This window comes from Onthophagus taurus, chromosome 3 (assembly GCF_036711975.1).
Source record: "Onthophagus taurus isolate NC chromosome 3, IU_Otau_3.0, whole genome shotgun sequence".
In the NCBI taxonomy this organism is placed as follows: domain Eukaryota; kingdom Metazoa; phylum Arthropoda; class Insecta; order Coleoptera; family Scarabaeidae; genus Onthophagus; species Onthophagus taurus.
In genome coordinates, this window is record NC_091968.1 from 30183066 (window position 1) to 30204282 (window position 21217).

Genomic DNA, 21217 nt, shown 5'->3' on the forward strand with positions numbered 1-21217 from the left:
TGTGGATGACACGTTTGTGATATGGCAACATGGTCAAAAACGGCTCCAAGAGTTCTTGGATCACTTGAACTCTCAACATCCTATGATTAAGTTCACCATGGAAACAGAAACTGCCAAAAAACTACCTTTCCTAGATGTGTTGGTCACCAGGACGACAAATGGAGATATAGAACTTGGTGTATACCGAAAGAAGACCCATACTAACAGGTATTTACAGGCATGTTCACATCATCATCCCTAACAGAAGAGGTCCGCGATCCGTACATTATTTCAGCGAGCAGCGAGACTATGTGAAGGAGAGAACTTGAAGAAGGAGCAACACTTTCTACGAGGCGTGCTGCAGAAGAATGGATACACTTCGAGGGACATCAACCAGGCCATCAAGCAACGAAAGCAGAAAGAGGACACGGTAAGTACAAAACCACTTGGATTTATCTGTCTTCCCTATGTTTCATGTGTAACGGAACGAATTGCTAGGCACCTCAAGAAGAACGACATCGTAGTGCGGTACGGCACGGTCAGCAAAATTCGGAACACACTCCCGATAGCCAAGGACAAACTAACTCCATTAAAAGGAGCGGGAGTCTATCGACTATCGTGTAGTTATGGGAAGGTTTATGTTGGCCAAACTGGACGCAACGTCGAGTGCCGCATCAAGGAGCATGAGAGGGATGTAAGGCTGAAGAAGATCCAGCAGTCGGCGGTTGCGGAACATTGCCATGCAGAGGGGCACCGAATAGACTTCGAACAAACAAAGGTGTTGGCTAGGGACAACAGATACTACAAAAGACTGACAAGAAAAGCCATAGAGATCCACCGACATAAAAATAACGTCAACAGAGAGGATGGCTGGGAGCTTAGCAGAACATGGAAGATGGTGGTGAACACAAAGACCTCTTCCCGCCTCACACCGGACGCGACGCAATTAGTTATTAATTAGTTTGTAATTAGCGTTAACTGATTATTAATTAGTTTTTCCGATTTATATAGAGTTGCCGATTTTTGATCTCGTCACTTCGAACCAGTTTCTGAAGAAGGTTGCAACATGGCATCCGAAACGTCAAACCTTTTATTAAAAGACGCACGGCAAAACCCGAAAGTTTCTAGTTTTAGTTCTAATCTTAGTTTAATTCACACCGGACGTGAAAGCCTTCGTACTTAGATTAAATTTGCTATAAATTCTTTTTGAAATCATCTTGATGTTTTATTTACTTTTTGTTAAATTCGATATGTCATGTTTGGCATCAAATTAAAGGAAATTTCATCTCCTAAACGATTTTAATATTGAAATTGTAGATTAATTAATGATTTAATTTATGATGAAAAACAAAATTAATTTAGATACATGGCCATAATGACTCCGTTACGTCCACGAATGGGGAAAACGGCAACTTTATGCGTAGCAGTAGGAATTTGGACCGTTAGCGGAATATTTTCCGTTCCGAATTTGTTGGTTTACAAAGTTTTTCATCACGTCGAAGGAGATAGACACATTTGCTACCCGGAATGGACGAACAGTTCTCATCAGAAAACGTAAGTATTCCCTCGTAGTCTCATTGTTTCTTGTTAGAACGTCGCCACCGTGCCGTGCCGATTTGGTAATAATTGGCTTCCCTCCCAAAGGAGAGTAGCGAATAATCCAATGTCTTCCGGTAGACTGAGGTCTTTAATGGGGAAACGCTAATCGATTCTGTGTACTGTTCTGTGTTTCTAGGTACGAAATACTCTTTCTCTTCATTACCTACGTGGTACCAATCGGAAGTATGACGTTTGCTTACGCAAGAATTGGAATTGAATTGTGGGGATCGCAAAGCATTGGGGAGTGTACTCAACGTCAAATGGAAAATATTAGAAATAAAAGGAGGGTAAGTTGTAATAAAATAAATATTTGCCGTGTTAACGTGATTATATTAAAACCACGTATCTATTCGGGTATTTATCCTGTTTTAATGGAACGGAAAACGAACAGCTAATAATCCACATATTGACCACGCATGAGAGGCAAACAGACAAATATTGAATATGCGAGCATATTACGTAATTGACGTTCAAATTTCCAATAACATAATTGAACAACTGGTATACACCCTTTATTTACTTTTTTCGCGTGGAGTTCTTTGTTTCCGATCGAAAAGACACAAAGAAACGTTAAAAATAAGTCCTCGGATGTTGCTCTCGTTTCCTTTCGTTAAATTTTCAGACAACAGCCGGAACGGGGAGACGATTGCAAACGGCTTCTCGATAATGAAACCGACGTTAAATGAACCGTACACCAATAAAAAACGGTTCCAATTCGAGAATAGGAATCCTGAAATCCTACTGGTTAGGTTGGGTTAGCTTTCTGAAGGGATCTGAAATTGGCAGAAACCTTCCTTAATGTTTATATCAATTCGATTACGTTCCAAAAATCTTCTATAATAATATATTTATTATTATCCTTTTATATCTTTAAGTATATCCTGTAAATAGAAATGTTGGTTTAAGTTGTTTGAATATTCCTTTAATTAAAAACAGAATCAGTCTATCACGAGTTTTCCGTTTATATAAAGCGAATTTGTAATGGGAAAGAAGTTATAGACCGAACACAATACGAAGACACAATCGAAATCCTCTGAGAAATTCATAGAAGCAGTTTGCAAAGCGGAACATGGTATATTTCATTTCGTTGAAAGCTCCTTTCAACGAGCCCTTGGATTACCTGGGTGCGAGCTTGAAAAATGCTGAAACTTTAAAGCTTGTTATAGGAGCGAATATAAAACCATTATTAATATTCGAGAAATTTTTATAAAAAGATTAATATTGTATTAAAAAATCGTAACATTGGAATTTATAGGAATGAAAGAATTATTTTTCGTTTGTTGAAACTAGATTGAATTTGACACAAATTCGTTTTTAAATTATCTTGATATCTCAATTATTTCTTAAGATATGACTCTTTAAATTTGACATTAACAAACTTAATCTATCATAATTTGGTGTACAAAAATTGATTAAAAAAATCGTAACGTCGAGATTTATGGAAACGAAAGAATTATTTTAGCTATGATAAAATTAGGTTACATTTGCTACAAATTCGTTTTTAAATCATCTTGATATCTCAATTATTTCTTAAGATATGACTTTTTAAATTTGACATTAACAAACTTAATCTATCATAATTTGGTGTACAGAAATTGATTAAAAAAATCGTAACGTCGAGATTTATGGAAACGAAAGAATTATTGTTGCTATGATAAAATTAGATAACATTTGCTACAAATTCGTTTTTAAATCATCTTGATATCTCAATTATTTCTTAAGATATGACTTTTTAAATTTGACATTAACAAACTTAATCTGTCATAATTTGGTGTACAGAAATTGATTAAAAAAATCGTAACGTCGAGATTTATGGAAACGAAAGAATTATTTTTGCTATGATAAAATTAGATAACATTTGCTACAAATTCGTTTTTAAATCATCTTGATATCTCAATTATTTCTTAAGATATGACTTTTTAAATTTGACATTAACAAACTTAATCTGTCATAATTTGGTGTACAGAAATTGATTAAAAAAATCGTAACGTCGAGATTTATGGAAACGAAAGAATTATTTTTGCTATGATAAAATTAGATAACATTTGCTACAAATTCGTTTTTAAATCATCTTGATATATCAATTATTTTGGAAGATATGATGTTTTAAAATTCGACTTAAATTAAAACAAAAATTTCATTGTTTCTTATTATCTTTTAGGTAGTAAAAATGATGATGATAGTGGTAATAATCTTCGCAGTTTGTTGGTTACCGTACGATCTTTACTTTATCATAACCTCATTTTACCCGGAAGTACAAAATCAACCGTACATTCAAGAAACTTATTTGGCCATTTACTGGTTGGCAATGAGCAACTCAATGTATAATCCAATCATATATTGCTGGCTAAACGCGAGGTAAGTGTCAAAATAGAACATTTTCCAATCCGGATTCTTCTAATTTAACTTAATTTCGTTATCGGCGCTTTTCACCCCAAAGGTCCTATTTATGGGACCCTGAACGGCCAATTCAGTTACGATTTTCCACCGAGTCTACGGCGACTAATCGAGTTACAACGAAATCTGTATTACCCCCGGGGAACTATTAAGTTAGTTAGAAAATGTAAGAGGGATGTTGGGGGAAGTCCAAGTTAGTTCTGTAATTTTCAAGCTTTGACCTAGCTATTCGCGATATTTTTAAATTTTATTATTTGTTTGCTTTGATAATACAATATCTTGTATTTGCCGGGTATTGGGGGCGAGATATGACATTAAGAAAATCGAATGTGTCACGTAAGTCGTAAAAGGTGATTTCGTTTTATTGAGGTGCTTTATGTCTTGTACCGAGAGTATTATAATAAAAAAAATATGTTATTTTTTTTTAAGGAAACGGAAAAGGTATAAAAGATATAATATATAATAAAAAGATAATTTATTTTAAAGTTTATCTCATTAATTAAATTTTTGAATGAATTTAATTTGACCCAAAAAATTAATTGAAACGCGAGTTTCTTTTATATCTCATAAATAAGATGTAACTTTTTTATTACGCAGATTTCGCCGTGGTTTTAAACAAGTTTTTTCTTGGTTACCTTACGTAAATGTGAGCCCTGCTAAATTAACGAGGAGGGGTGTGTTTACGAGCAACAGAAGATCGTATTCCGGATCACCGGATCATAATAGGATCGTTCGGAATGGTTTGTATGCTCCCAACAAAACAGAAAATCACTGAAAAATGTTTTAAAGCAGCGCATCTTGTTACGCTATTTTTCCAAGCTTTCTATTAAAGTAAAAAACCTCTTTTTTCTCTCTGTTTTTCCTGCTTTGCGGAAAGCTGTAGACGATACCAGGTTTATATTTTTATTCTTTTTTCATTTCAACCTCACTTTTTTTAAAATACTTTTATCGCCACGAAAAGGTTCTATTTTAATAAACATTTTTTCAAGGAACTGTAAGAACTCCACTTTACAATGCTTGTGCAAATCAAAGCTCAGCGGATACATGTTACACAAATGTGGATGATTTCGGATCTGTTCGAGGAAGCAGACGTTGGAGGACAAGTGTTGAGTTACGCCAACCGTCTTGACACAAATCGAATGTTAGAGGTGATACATTTGACACCAGAGAATCAATCCGCGAAAGAAACACATGGATATAGTGCAGGAAAAAACTTCAAGGAGAAAAACTGGGATTATTAGAAACAAAAATGTGAAAAAAGATTATACATATCTATTTATCATAATCTCATTTTAATTCTTTTAATTCATCTAAAACGAAGAATACAATTAGATGTTAAGTAAGATTTTTTTTGAATTTGAATCAAAAACGGCATGAATCTGTAAAGACTGAGCCAAAAAAAAAGTTTAAAAGCACAAAATACGGGTAAATAAACATAATATATGAACTTGTTATGAAATGTGTGTATAATACAAAGAATTTATGTAATAACGGGAAAAAATAAACGCTTTTGTTTGGTGTTTATTATTAAAAAAGTGTGAGTAAAAGCTTTTCGTGTTTAAAAATTGCACACAAAATACAACAAAAAGAAACCGGACCAGATCGAAATAAAATTAAAAACGAGCTAATTATTCGTAGTGTAGCCGCACACAATCAACTATTAGAATTTAAAACTAAGTATTTAACAACAGATTACACAAAGATATTTTTTACCTTTACCTATTACCAAAGATTTTATTGTAAATAAAATGTAAATAGGGGTGTATTTAGAAACATTAACCGGCAACGATTATTAATAAAGTAAAAATTAAAACTATCTATTTGTAAATAAGTCGGTGTTTGAATGTGATTATTGTAAATTAAAAAAAAAACAATAAATAAAGAATATGATGGAAATAAAATGATTTTATGTATGCAACCTATTATACAAAGACGCAATTTGGGTTTTTTTAAATTTTTTATACTACATATTTAATATATTATAATTTTATTAAAGTAAATAAACTTGAAACGTCATCAATAAATCGAATTAACGATTTGTGCTCCATTATTCTGGAGATTATAAAAAATCGAATCTTTAAATTCCCAACGATACGATAGATTGGACCAATTTCTAATAATAAAATCAAGTAAAATCTAAAAAGATATTGATTAATTATTAATTTACTTTTAAACTTCACCCTATAAATCACTACATAAAATTTCATGAGTGCTTTCTGTTCTTCTACAATCATCGGATGCTATAGTAGAAACCACGAGAGCTGGCAGTGACTTGACGTTTAAAAATGGTATTAATCAAGATATGGACGTACGACTTAAATTATTTCACCACATACATTTAAATGTATGTTAGGTTAGTAATGGAGGTTATATGTCAAACATTGTCAAATTTAGGAGAGGTTACGCAGCGAAAAATCGTTAATATTAATTTATAATAAAATTTATGTAATTATTTATTTATTTATCAAATACTTTAAAAGGTTATTTACAAGTCGTAAGGGATTAACCCTTTGTGTCCCGACGGTACTTTAAAGTACCGGTAATTTTAAACACTCATTTTAAACTGTAGTTATCTATTCGGCGCATTTAGAGCTGTCTGTACTTTCTACTATACAAGTGTATACAAGAAATAATCTGTATAAAAAACATCGCAAACCGCACTGTAGGATTTTTAGGTACACTTTAAACTTATTCATCCAGATGTGAGGTTAGAAGTTTAGTGAAAAGTGGTGTTGTTGAATTTTGTTGTTTAAGAAGGTATTTCTTTGATAAATGGTTATTAGGTGTGATTATTACAGATCATTTTAAAAAGAAAACATTGAGCTTAAATTTAAAATAAGTCTCATTCCTTAATTTCAATAAACATGGTTTCTAAGAATTTTTAAATTAGCATCTTTTTTGAGTCTTTTAAATGTAAGTGTTGTTTCAACATTTTTTTTCTTAATATTTTTCCAATCCAACCCAACAATTATTATACATCATTTTAAAGAGAAATCTTTGAGCTTTAATTTAAAATAAGTTTCATTCCTTAATTTCAATAAATACGGCTTACAGGAATTTTTAAATTAGCATTTTTTTTAACATTTTTAGGTTATTCGAAAATATAAGTTTTATTTAAAAATTTTTTTTCTCTATTTTTTTCCAATCCAACCCAACAATTATTATACATCATTTTAAAGAGAAAGCTTTGAGCTTTAATATAGAATAAGTCTCATTCCTTAATTTCAATAAATACGGCTTCCAGGAATTTTTAGATTAGCATCTTTTTTGGCACTCTTAGGTGCCAACGAAAATGTAAGTTTTGTTTCAACATGTTTTTATCAATATTTTTCCAATCCAACCTAACAATTATTATACATCATTTTAAAAAGAAAGCTTTGAGCTCTAATTTAGAATAAGTCTCATTCTTTAATTTCAATAAATACGGCTTCCAGGAATTTTTAAATTAGCATCTTTTTAACATTTTTAGGTTATTCGAAAATGTAAGTTTTGTTTAAAAAATTATTTTCTCTATTTTTTTCCAATCCAACCCAACAATTATTATACATCATTTTAAAGAGAAAGCTTTGAGCTTTAATTTAAAATAAGTTTCATTACTTAATTTCAATAAATACGGCTTACAGGAATTTTTAAATTAGCATCTTTTTTGACACTTTTAGGTTATACTAAAATGTTAGTTTTGTTTCAACATGTTTTTTTTAACATTTTTCCAATCCAACCCAACAATTGTTATACATCATTTTAAAGAGAAAGCTTTGAGCTTTAATATAAAATAAGTCTCATTCCTTAATTTCAATAAATACGGCTTCCAGGAATTTTTAGATTAGCATCTTTTTTGGCACTCTTAGGTGCCAACGAAAATGTAAGTGTTGTTTCAACATTTTTTTTCTTAATATTTTTCCAATCCAACCCAACAATTATTATACATCATTTTAAAGAGAAAGCTTTGAGCTTTAATTTAAAATAAGTTTCATTCCTTAATTTCAATAAATACGGCTTACAGGAATTTTTAAATTAGCATCTTTTTAACATTTTTAGGTTATTCGAAAATGTAAGTTTTGTTTAAAAAATTATTTTCTCTATTTTTTTCCAATCCAACCCAACAATTATTATACATCATTTTCAAGAGAAAGCTTTGAGCTTTAATTTAAAATAAGTTTCATTCCTTAATTTCAATAAATACGGCTTACAGGAATTTTTAAATTAGCATCTTTTTTGACACTTTTAGGTTATACTAAAATGTTAGTTTTGTTTCAACATGTTTTTTTTAACATTTTTCCAATCCAACCCAACAATTATTATACATCATTTTAAAGAGAAAGCTTTGAGCTTTAATATAGAATAAGTCTCATTCCTTAATTTCAATAAATACGGCTTCCAGGAATTTTTAGATTAGCATCTTTTTTGGCACTCTTAGGTGCCAACGAAAATGTAAGTTTTGTTTCAACATGTTTTTTGTCAATATTTTTCCAATCCAACCTAACAATTATTATACATCATTTTAAAAAGAAAGCTTTGAGCTTTAATTTAGAATAAGTCTCATTCTTTAATTTCAATAAATACGGCTTCCAGGAATTTTTAAATTAGCATCTTTTTTGACACTTTTAGGTTATACGAAAATGTTAGTTTTAACTCAATACTCGTTTTCTCAATATTTTTTTAATTCAACCCATCGATTGTTATACATCGATTTAAACAGAAAGCTTCAAGCTTCAATTTAAAATAAGTTTTATTTCTTAATTTCAATAAACACGGTTTCCAGGAATTTTTGAATTAGCATCTTTTTTGACATTTAGACTATGCGAAAATAGGGGGATTGCATATTTTAGGCCTTTACTGAGTGTATTTTGATAGCGTTTTAATTCTGTCTGATTCTGTCACAAAGTTTTAAAATGTTTGACTTCTTGGGACACAAAGGGTTAAGTAAGTTTTAATCTTTGATTATATATAATATGGATTGAGCCAACGAGAGAGATAGCTTGCGCAAGGTGATCGAACCGAGATAGACATAGAAGCGTACTGACATATAATGGGTGTACTGATAGAAGTGAGATAGATATAGAAGCGTACTGACATATAATATATCTATCTTTGTTACACTTTCACATTATCGCTTTCCATCTGCGTCTATTCACCTTGAGCAACATTTTTGTTAGTAGATATATTCAGTTAGCTCAATCCATATTATATACAGGGTGTCTCAGCGAGACCGGTCATTAGACGTTTCTGGGGTTCTAGCCAAACAAAACAAAAAACAAATTTGAGAATGCAGACTTAAGTATTATCAATTACGTTCTCTTCATCTAAAACATTTTCAGATTTGTAGCACTTCCGGTTATACCGGAAGTCGCCACCTACTTTATTTTTTTAAATGGAACACCCTGTATATTTTTGCATATTTGGATTTGTCTGTTTTCAAGGTTTATAAATAACTTTACTTTTTGCAATTTGAACCAGCAATTCTCGAGTTATTCGAATTTTTCTAGAAAAATTTGCTCCAGCGGACATTTGTTCAAAAAATCATAGAACACTCAATTTTTGAGATATCAATTTAGGATTCAGAACATGCTTAAACAACATGATGGAGTATGTTTTGGTGCCGAGAACGGCTGTCTAGATCGTTTGGTCACTTTACTATGATACGTTAACTTTTCGAAATTTGGAAGCACCATAACTTCATTTTTTTAAATGGCAACCCCCATATTTTATTACTTAGTCGTCTTCGGCGTCTCATTTTACATCTTTTATATTGCATATGTCCTATGCCTAACATTAATAGTTTGAAAAATAATTAGGGTTTTTTGAAAAATGCTCACATATCATATGGATATTAACCTAGTGTGCCATGGAAAACAAATGTTTAATGACTTATTGATAAACGTCAAAGTCTAATTTAGGTTGTTTGATGCTTGTGAGTCTAAAACCAGTTAAAATGGATATTAATAACGTAAATAATGTTTATACAAATAAAGAAATCCATAATTTATTTTTTGTGCACGAAAAGTGCGACAAAGTTCTTAGTAGAACTTGCAGAATGTTTAATGAAAATTATACACATTTATCTCCGATGACAAAAGGTAAATTTAGAGGAATAGAAGCAAATTTTTTGCATTTTGGACGAATTAATCACGTGTTAAACTGACCAAAAAATGTAGTAGATAATGCAACGGAAGAGGTGAATACCTTGGCTTATTTCGAGCCCAGTCTCAACACCTCAATTCGAGCTGCCAAAGAAGATCTGGGAATCATACTACGAACTTTGCCGCGCTTTTCTTGCAAAAAAAATAAATTAAGAATTTCTTGATTTGTGTAAATATTACTTTCGTTATTGTTATCGATTTTAACTCGTTTCAGTACTAATATTAAGGGACATAACAGATAATTATTAGCTCACATGCATCAAGTGACGTAAACAAGTGAGTCTTTGACAAGAACTCATTGAGAAGGCTTGTTTTTCATGGCACACTAGGCTAAATATCCATATGATGTGTGCATTTTTCAAAAAACCCTAATTATCTCCCAAACTATTAATATTAGGTATGGGCCATATGGGATATAAAAGATGTAGAATGAGACACCGAAGACGACTAAAAAATAAAATATGGGGGGTGCCATTTAAAAAAATGAACTTATGGTACTTCCAAATTTTGAAAAGTTAACGTGCCATAGTAAAGTGATCAAACGTTCTAGACCGCAGTTCTCGGCATCAAAACATACTCCATCATGTTGCTTAAGCATGTTCTCAATGCTAAATTGATATCCCAAAAATTGAGTGTTTTCTGATTTTTTGAACAAATGTCTGCTGGAGCAGATTTTTCTACAAAAATTCGAATAACTCGAGAACGACCGAATCAAATTGCAAAAAGTAAAGTTATTTATAAACCTTGAAAACAGACAAATCCAAATATGTAAAAATATACAGGATGTTCCATTTAAAAAAATAAAGTTGGTGGCGACTTCCGGTATAACCGGAAGTGCAAGAAAGCTGATTTTAGACGAACAGATCGTAATTGATAATACTTAAGTCTGAATTCTCAAATTTTTATTTTGGCCAGAACCCCAGAAACGTCTAATGATCGGTCTCGCTGAGACATCCTGTATAATCAAAGGTTTTAATTAAACAGTGGTTCATAATTTATTCATTAATTATTAATTTAATTCATTTTCGGCTTGTGAAAACACCAACAGATTCACAAGACGTTTCGATTTGAGGTTATAATTATAGAGTTACATCCCTTAGAAGAACAGACGTACTTTTTCGACGTGGCCATTTGAATTGTACAGCAGACATATTAAACTAATGCTATTTCTTTCTAACACACATTACTCTCTAGCGGTTTGTGAACTACGTATGGCATTTGTAAGAGCGGAAAACGATGATTTACTGCCAGCTTTCGTGGCGTCTACTATACAGGGTGATTTATAACATACGGAGCATATTAAAAGAGCAAGTACTAGGAGCCAAACTGAAGATATTTTCTTAATAATGTTTTGACTACAACGTAATAATCACAAAGATATAGAGCATTAAAGTTGAATTAATTGCCCAGCATTTCTTACGATATACGGTATTACACTACGTTTAAATTCAAACTGCGAATATTTCGGGGTTACTTAAGCAATGCCTCATTAGCACCAATAATAAAATCTTTGTAATATGGCAGTTACGGCTATTTAAAAATTTGTTAAATCACTCAAAAACTGGTGTTTGTTTTTTGAGAACCGCTGATACCATGTTTTTATTGCTGTCAATCCAGTTGACTTGGTTACCTAGCAACGGACATGTCATTTAATTTTAATAATCAATGTCATTTAATGTCAAAATTAGAATTTCTACTAATCAAAAAATACAATGGTAATGTACAGAAACGAAGAATACGTAGATATGCTTATTATTTATGGAGCTGCTGGAGAAAACGCTGCACACGCAAGACGTCTGTATTTAGAACGATATCCAAATCGACAGATCCCTTCTGAAAACACTTTTCTTCGGTTAATCCAGCGGGGAAGAGAGACAGGAAATTTGCAACCTAAGAAAGGTCTTGGTGGCGGTAGACTAAACAGACATGGAGTGAATGTGGAAGAAGAAATTCTAGAAATTGTGGAAGCGGATCGAAGCACGAGTACTCGTCAAATTTCTCACCAACTCGAGGTATCCCAGAATTTTGTTTGGCGTACGTTGAAAAGTAACGGTTTACACCCCTATCATTTTCAAAAAGTGCAAGGACTGACTCCCGCTGACTATCCTTTGCGGTTGCAATTTCGTACCAACAGAGAAGCAGATTTTGCGGACAGTATACTGGTTACGGATGAATGCTGTTTTACCAGAAATGGTGTTCTAAATGTTCACAATTCCCATGTGTGGTCGGACGAAAATCCACACGTTATTCGTCAAGGCTCTTTTCAACAACGATTCAGAGTGAATCTATGGGCGGGAATTGTGAACAATACGTTAATAGGACCTTTCGAATTACCAGGAAGTCTTAATGGAACTTCTTATTTACAGTTTTTACAAGAAAATCTGCCAGTACTCCTGGAAGATATTCCGCTACTTATGCGACGTGAGATGTGGTTTATGCACGACGGTTGTCCTGCACATTTTAGTCGTAATGTACGAGATTTCCTCGATAATGCTTTTCGGCAAAAATGGATTGGTCGAGGTGGACCTATTCCATGGCCACCACGTAGTCCCGATCTTAACCCATTGGACTTTTTTTATGGGGATTCATGAAGGATAGAGTATATGCCACCGAGGTTAATACAATCGACGAACTACGACATCGCATCACTGCCGCTACAGAGGACATACATCCACGATTTCCACGATCATCGTTAAATTGGATTCGTCGTGCGCAGTTGTGCGTCGAAATGCAAGGACAGCACTTTGAACATATGTTATAAAGAGATTATTATTATTATTATGTTATTTTCTTGTTTTAGAGATTTTGTAATTTTGCATTTAAAACATTATTATTATCCGTTTCATAAATTAACATCTATTATTTCTTTTCATAAATTACGTATTAAAACTAAACAATTAAATTGTCTACTTTGACAGCGCCTTCAAAAATGAGGATGGCGTTGACAAGTATTTTAATTGTTCTTTAGTGAATATCAGCGGTTCTCAAAAGTTGACGCTAACTTATTTAAAAAATTAACATGCGATATCTATGTAACTATTAAGATTTTAACAAAACATTATTAAGAAAATCTCTTCAGTTTGACCTCAAGTACCTACCCATTTAGTCTCCTCCGTATGTTATAAATCACCCTGTATAAACATTTCTTCTAACTCATCATCTATTCGTTTTAAAAGCGCAACTAGTGACTGAGTGTGTTTATTATCTTCATCAATACAACATAAAGTTTCCACAACAACTAAAGCTATTTTTACCACAATAATATTTTTTTAATTTAAATAAGCCTAACCTAAATAAAAGACATCAAATTTTTTAATAATAAAAATGAATATACTTTAAACCTCAATTTTGCTGTTTTAACATCGAAGTTAAACTGCTTACGATTTGTGCTTCATTATTCGGGAGATTATAAAAATTGGAATCTTTAAATTCCCAACGATACGAAAGATTGGACCAAATTCTTTCCGGAGTGAGCCCCATCGGAGTTGTTAAAAGTTGATTCCAATCAGGTTTCCATAACCCCGATAAAAGTTGATCAAACGGACGATATTCAATGTGAAACATCGTATGTAATAAAGCTGAACGATATATTTTAGTATAAATCGCCTGCGATGTAACGTCTAAAATCCCCAATTTGAAATTAAAAAAATCCGAATTATTTCTAACGAAATCAAGCAAAATCTAAAATGATATCAATTATTTATGAGTTTATTCGTTATTTTAATTTACTTTTAAACTTCTTTTTCCATTCAAATCACCCAATAATTCACTACATAATACTTCAACCACCTCTTGAGTGCTTTCCGTTCTTTTACAACCATCAGAAGATATAAAATTTTCTTCTAACTCATCACTTACTTGTTTTAGAACCTCAACTATTTGCTCGGTGTGTTTATTATCTTCATCAATACTACATAAAGCTTCCGCCACGGCTAAAGCTATTGCATCACTTGAATTATTAAATCCGTCAAAACTTGTTAAAGAGTTTTTATGTTGGCTCAAAACTGGTGTTGTTTCTTTAATTTTTACCTTCTTATTTTCAATTTCGCCAATTTTTAATAAATCTGAATACAATGCACTTAATAATAGTTGTAACAAAACGGAGTTTCCAATCGGGGTGATATCGGACGGTAAATTTTCTTGAAATAAATTACAAATTAAAACGATATTCATGTTAATGCAATCCCAAAGTTGACTAAAACATGCTAAAACGATTGACATTGCTTGATACATGCTTGCTCCTGTTTGAACTGCATTAATTACGGTTTTTGAAATCGGAGGAAGGGTTTCTTGAATGTTTTCGATTAAAGCTTCGAAAAAAGGTGGTCGATTTTGATTCCATATCTCTCGTCTATCAAAACATTTACTCCAATTAGCATGTTTTATGATTAGCGGTAAAAAAATTTCTTCCAAATCAAATTTATTTCCAATTATCAAAAAAATGTGAGTTATCGATGATATAATTTCAAAATAATCAAAATTAATTGATGTGGTACAAATTTCCGAACATAAAAATCGATTACATTTTATTAAATTCTTTTTCAAAGAAATTTCACCACCTGACAAAGTTTCTTCTAAAATTATTCTTGCGATTTTACAATTTCTCATACAAATTACTTTTAATAAAAGACTCCAGTTTGGTTGTGGTTGATGATTTAACACCATTAAATCTAAAGCTATTGCGATATTATCATCGAAGTCGCCAATTTTTGATATATTTTTAATTATTCTTTCTTGTCGAAAAATATTCGGCAAAGCGAAAATAATCCAAGGAATAATTGAATTTGATTTATTTTTACTTAAATGTAAGTTATCAATTCCTTTTCGAAAGATTTTCATCAAAGAATCAAGCGGGGATGTTCTCAGGATGAAAAATGAAAATAATTCTTGACTTTTAACATGGACGTCTCTTAAAAGTTTACTTTGATTGTTCAAAAATAATCCAACAAGCTCTTCGGAATCATTACAAATTGATGGCAATAATTGCCCGATACATAATAATAAATTACTGATATCGACAGAATACAATTTTGATCGATTTTCAGATGGAATAACCTGTTAAAAGAAAAATTGTCATTAAATTCCAAGGTCTATAGAACATAAGGTTACCCAATACCGATTCTCCTCCTCTGAGAGGCAAGGTGGGTCAGTGACGTAGCTGGTTCTATGAACAACACAACACCATGGGAGGTTTAAATATTTTATATAGACTGTACCACAGTATAGGCTATCTTTTATTCTGACTGTATCGAACCAGTGACGTCAATTTGCGGGGTAATAATCGATACTACAGAGGCATAGGAAATGAGGTAACCTAAAGCCGTGTGTCCACTACCAAGTTTTCTTGCGGAAGTTGCTTCCAGAAGTTTTTGTCGTGTAAACACGTATTAGAAGTCGACTTCCAGAAGTCACGGCTTGCAGAAGTTACTTGCAGCAATTATGTGGAAACACGTGTTTGTTGCTTGCTGGAAGTAACTTGTTGTGAACTACAAGTGTTTTGAAGACTTGCAGAAGAAGTCGGGTATACGTGAGTAAACGGTTTGTGGTATTCTCTTCTGTTTTCAGTTTTGTTTTGTTTTTTTTTTTGAGTTCTTTTCAAAATTTATAAAAATGGACAAAAATAAATTCGTTTGGAGTAGTGAAAAAACACATTTGGTAATTGAAAAACAAGAAAGTTATCCTGAATTATGAGACACGTCCTCAAAAGACTATAAGAATAAAATTAAAAAACAAAATGCTTTAAAGGCAATAGCCAATGATATAGACGCACCCGAAGAAGAGGTTAAAAGGAAATTGCACAACCTCCGAACGCAGTTTGGTCAAGAAGTAAACAAAGAAAAGAAAAAAAAAATGGCCAAAGTGCTGATGATGTATATGTTAGCAAGTGGGAGTTTTATAATGACATGAAATACATGACGTCATCTCATGTACCCAAAGAAACAGGATAATTTGGTAAGAATAAGAAAATACACATATACACTGTTGGAAATAATTCACGAGCACACCCTGTATAATCTGAACGCGTGTGTCTAGCGGAATAAAATTTGGTATGGAAGTAGTACTAAAGTAGTGTAACTTACTCTCACATGGAGAGCGGCACAACTCTGCTGGGTGATGAAACATCAATAGCGAGAGTATCCCCAGTGAGCTTCGCGTACCATCGCTACACGACGTGGCATGGAGTCTATAAGTCGCTGTATTGTAGCGAGAAGGATGGCCAACTATGCCACCTCAACTCGCCTCCATAGCACCAAAACGTTAGCCGGGGAAGCCGGATAACGTTGAAGTCTCCGACCAGTCATTTCCCAAACATGTTCGATTGGACTCAGATCCGGACAACGAGCTGACCTAGGAAGCATTCGTATACGATGCTCTTCCACAAAGGTCTGTACAATACGGCCGATGTGCGTTCGGACGTTGTCGTGCATGTATAGGAGACCTGGACGCCGCCGAACGTAGGGAAGCACAACGGACCGTAGCACCTCATTTACGTATCGTTGACCCGTCATGGTCTGCTATACACGCAGCAGACATGTACGTCCACCATGTGTAATAGCACCCCATAACATAATGCTCGGTTGTCGGTGGATAGGGCATTCTTGCACGCACTGCTCGAGTAGACGATCACCACGTCTCCGACGAACTAAAATTCGCGCATCACCGGTGCTCAATTCGAATCTTGATTCGTCGGAAAACAAAATGTCCCTCTACTCGGCAACCCACTAATGCCTAGCGTTGACCCACTCGTGACGTATGCTGCGGTGCTCGGGTGTTACTGGAATCCGCTGTATCGCACGACGCGCGCGCAGTCCACTATCTATCAAACGCCGCCATACAGTTCGCGTAGTGAATGAGCCTTCCCCTGCCGGTGGCCAAACAGCTCCAGGTTGCCTTGAGGAGGACACACACGACGCTAAAGCGCTGAGCACAAGAGTGCGATCCTCGTGTGTTGGGGTCGCGCAGGGCCGTCCCGGCCGCGGCTGTAGATACCTATGTCCTACCTCAGACCATTCTCTCCATGCCCGTTGCACTGCCGATAACGACCGCTCGAGACGACGCGCAATTTCACGGAACGATACACCCTCAATGTACATACCCACAAACATTCCTCGCCCAAACTCGCTTAAGTAACGCGATCGCTCATCCATTGCGCACAGAGTACGATAACAATGTGGTCCCTCACACCACACTAAAAACGACCGGTATTTTCCATCCACTTCGGTCTCCATAGCGACGGAATGTTCCACTGGGAAGGGCGGCTCAGTCAACAATGCCGCGACGGAACAACTCGAAACTCGCTGAATAAACTCGTCTACAGTAAAGCTTTGTACTCCGCAAATATTATGGATTTATTTTCACGCGTTCAGATTATATAGGGTGTGCTCGTGAATTATTTCCAACAGAGTATAATCGTTTTAATTTTTATTTCATTATATATTCCATTATATTACATATCCACTTGTACATACTTATTATATATGCCTATATTGCCACTCCACTTCTCCTTCTGGTGAAATAAAGTATTCAGCAAATTCGTTACGAACATTTTTCGGTTCTTGTGCTTGACTGCGTGAATTATGTGGTTCAAGTGGTAACATGTTTCTTTCTGGTATCCCTTCTGTACGGCGCTCTCCTTGATTATCGGATACAGGAGAATTAAATGTCATAGACGACGCATATTGAGAATTGCGACTTAACAGACAGTTATGCAGAGCGCAAAAAGCCTTAACAATTTTTCTTGTTTTTTTTTCTTACCTGTTGCCAAAAATCGAAGAGTAACTAAAAGCCGGTCTTTGGGAGGTATAGCCAATCTCATTTTAGTATCCTGCTTTTGAATACTTGTTTCAATTAAAGATAAAATGTATTCAAAATCATCATTAGACATTCTCAGGAAATTTTTCAGCTGCATGGAGTCTTCGGTCCGCAATTCTTCAAGTAATGTATTTTGGAAACTTACATCTACGCGCTGCAGCACCCAACTTCTCACCCAAACACTTCTTTTTGCTTTTTTTTTTAATTTGTTTCTTTTTAATTAAATATGCTGCGATGGCAGCTGCCAATCTTATTTTGCCACAAGACATTTTTATACTGTCATTCGTAAAAAAAGCAAACTACTGCAAGCTGTACTCACATTGTGTGGAAACACGTCTGCAATTTCTTGCAGCAAGTTCGTCGTGATAACTTCTACAAACTACTTCTGGAAGCAGACTTCCGCAAGTTTCGGTTTGAGTGGAAACACTTCAGCAAATATTTGCAGAAGTTCTTCCGCAAGTGACTTGCTAGTGGACACGCGGCTTTATGTTCTATAAACCCAAGGTTTATAGAACATAAGGTTACCTCATTCCCTATGCCTCTGTAGTATCGATTATTACCCCGCAAATTGACGTCACTGGTTCGATACAGTCAGAATAAAAGATAGCCTATACGTGCCTATACTGTGGTACAGTCTATATAAAATATTTAAACCTCGCATCGTGTTGTGTTGTTCATAGAACCAGCTACGTCACTGACCCACCTTGCCTCTCAGAGGAGGAGAATCGGTATTGGGTAACCTTATGTTCTATAGACCTTGCTATAAACCTTGATTAAATTCGAGTAAAATTAAAAGTGAGGTTAAAATAATAAAAGTGACGTAATTTGGGTTGCCTATTTTTTTTTTTCATAATTGATTTTTTAATATTATTTATTGTTTTAGTAAATATACGAGATAATCGAAATAAATTACCTGTCCATATCGCACAGTAAAAATTGTTAACGTCTCATTTAACATTCCAGCAAAAACTCTTTGAGCCATTTTTGGAGGAACAGTTTCCCATAAATCATCCATTGTTCCTTTCATGTACAACCACCACATCTGCAGGATATAAGAACCTCTTTCTGACTCAAAAAACGGTTTTTCATTTTCCCAATCTAAACATTCCGCATCTTGCAAAATGTACAACGATAATAATCGACAATGAAGATCGAGTAACCTTTCGGCTAAAGCTTCACACATTTCTTGATAATTCTTCAAAATCGTTTGAAGTTGATCAGTTTCGTTCATTTTTGACGATACGTAACACCATAAACAATTTTTTAATAGGGATGCGGCACCAATTGTACCATTTAAAACGGATAAATCGGCATGATCAAGAGCTTCTTGCGTTAAGACGTGCAAATGAGCTAAAAAAGGTTTCTTATTTTAAGGGGAAATTTTAAAAATAAATTATTACTTAGAATTTGTTCCGATGATTTTGTAATTGCGGAAATAAATTTTTCTGGGTTAGAAGCTTTTACAATTCCCCCGCAACCACCAGCAACGTCATCCAAAATTAAATCACTCGCAGGTTTCATAAAACCTGATCCTTTTCTAAAAGCAGCTAAATATTCTTCTTCCCACCAATTAACTAATTTAATTGCTGCGAATGATGAAGATGGTGGAAAATCTAATCGACCCCCGACAACACCCGAACAAAGCTTTTCTTGTAAAATTGATTGATTTTTCTAAAATAAATTGTTCAATCGACTTTATTTTTACCGAAATTATATTTTACCTTATAATACTCCATATCTCGTTGAATTAACACATTCACTTTATCCATAAGATTTCCATCCTCCATTAAATCCATTTTTAAATAAAATATTTAAAAAAAAATACTCCGAAAACAATAATAAAATATATTAATTAAACTTTACTAAAAGTACATTTATTAAAATCAACTTCAGCCCCAACAATTTTAGTTATTTCCTCTTGTAATAATTGATGCAAACTGACTCCGTCGTGTTTATAAACCCAACAATTTTCTTCCGATACAAAATTGTATCTTTTCGGACCAGATGTTGGTGAACTCAGCCAAATTTGCTTGTTAGGACTTTGCCGATTAATCACATAAATCCCATAAGGCAATCCAAAGTCTACGGTGAGCACCCCACTCTAAAATGTAACAAATTTATTCAAAATACTCCACAAACAAATAATTATTACACTGTAAGAAACATCAGCTTCGTTTAAATGTTTCGCATTCTCAATTAGTTCCTCAAAGTATTCCGTCAACGATTCTAAGGTTTCCTCGCAAACTTTCTCAAAATGAATCGAATCAAGCGATTCATTTTCAGTTGAGAATTTTTTTTGTAAATTTTCACATTTTAAGGTTAGATTTTTTCGATTTAACAAACTCGTAGTTGCGGTTGCTATAGGTAACCGGCACTGATTTAAATTGATTTGATGTATTTTTCGGTTTATTCTAATTAATTTGTTACGATTTATTAATAGTTGGAGTTTTAAATATTTCGTTGGGAACATTATTAAAATAAAATAATTTTTGAGGTTAAACCAGGTTAAACGCTAACTTCACTTCTTTCACTTTCTTAGGTTGTGTATGAAAGTTTGATTGATGTGCGCCATCTTTTATTAAATAGGGCTACTTTAAACATATAAATTTATAAAATCATAAAATCCCTTTTTATTGATTTTAATTTTATTTAAAGGATTATGTATTTTATAACGCATGCCTAAATATTGATGTTTTTGGGTTTATTTTGTCTTGTGAAAGTAATACCCCAATTCTCAATTATTGATGTGGAGGGTGATTAATTATTAATATTTTTTTGTTGTTGTTGTTAAAATATTCTATAAAAATTCAATGGGTTTAGATAATTATTTTCCAAAGGGTTTCACCCGGTTGATAATCATTCAAAGAGATGGGGGTCGGTTTCTGGACGTCTTTTGATGTGTTTGTGACACTTTCCAAGCGTGAAAATTACGAGAATATGGTTCGATGGGTAACCACAACACCGTAAACGGTAATTTGGGGTGAATAATGTGCATTTATAAGCTCGTAATCAATACCTACAGTAGAAGTTCAAGAATAAATCCAAATTTTTTTTTTCGTTTCTTTCATTTTCGTCTTTTAGGTCAATTTATTTCGGTTTGGATGCGAGGATATTTCATTTAAAATGCCCCAAAGGGAGAATCTCGATTTTCTTTATATTTTCTGGATGTACAAGAGAAAATAAAAACTTTTTTTGAAATAAATCAATTTACAACTAACCTCAAAAATTTTCATCTGTCTATTTGACACTCCTTTGAAATTAGTACTAAGAAAAAAATACGAGATGGCGCA

General features: G+C 33.5%; 3 protein-coding genes across 6 annotated transcripts in view; 1 reads left to right on the forward strand and 2 right to left on the reverse strand.

Annotated features, from left to right (window-relative positions):
- Positions 1-5338, forward strand: part of LOC111422178 (Tachykinin-like receptor at 99D) — a 57374-nt gene extending 52036 nt beyond the window's left edge. Inside the window, exons 5-9 of one of the 2 annotated variants that reach the window (XR_011639914.1) lie at positions 1342-1533; positions 1715-1865; positions 3740-3936; positions 4573-4868; positions 4965-5033. Coding sequence is in view for 1 of the 2 variants with exons in the window: in XM_071194789.1 (XP_071050890.1) it covers positions 1342-1533; positions 1715-1865; positions 3740-3936; positions 4573-4715; positions 4965-5104 (823 nt within the window). In the remaining variant the exon portion in view is untranslated. Of the gene's footprint in view, positions 1-1341; positions 1534-1714; positions 1866-3739; positions 3937-4572; positions 4869-4964 lie in introns of both variants that reach the window. The other variant, XM_071194789.1, reaches the window with a different exon arrangement.
- LOC111417026 (uncharacterized) lies at positions 5332-19729 on the reverse strand. 3 transcript variants are annotated; one of them, XR_011639913.1, is made up of 6 exons: positions 19649-19729; positions 19328-19598; positions 18841-19277; positions 13845-15170; positions 6171-13796; positions 5332-6111 (listed from the first exon to the last, which is right to left on the reverse strand). XR_011639913.1 is itself a non-coding variant. In XM_071194788.1 (6 exons), exons 1-5 carry the CDS (start codon positions 19721-19723, stop codon positions 13458-13460), a joined length of 2448 nt encoding a protein of 815 aa, XP_071050889.1. In that variant the 5' UTR covers positions 19724-19729; the 3' UTR covers positions 5332-13399; position 13457. The 3 variants fall into 3 exon arrangements, 2 of the variants coding, with proteins under 2 accessions (XP_071050889.1, XP_071050888.1); XM_071194788.1 differs by having other exon boundaries at positions 5332-13399; positions 13457-13796; XM_071194787.1 differs by having other exon boundaries at positions 5332-13404; positions 13457-13796.
- Positions 19730-19758: 29 nt separating this feature from the next.
- LOC111417027 (frataxin) lies at positions 19759-20452 on the reverse strand. Its single transcript, XM_023049173.2, has 2 exons — positions 20080-20452; positions 19759-20028 (listed from the first exon to the last, which is right to left on the reverse strand). Exons 1-2 carry the CDS (start codon positions 20395-20397, stop codon positions 19780-19782), a joined length of 567 nt encoding a protein of 188 aa, XP_022904941.2. The 5' UTR covers positions 20398-20452; the 3' UTR covers positions 19759-19779.
- Positions 20453-21217: the final 765 nt, after the last annotated feature.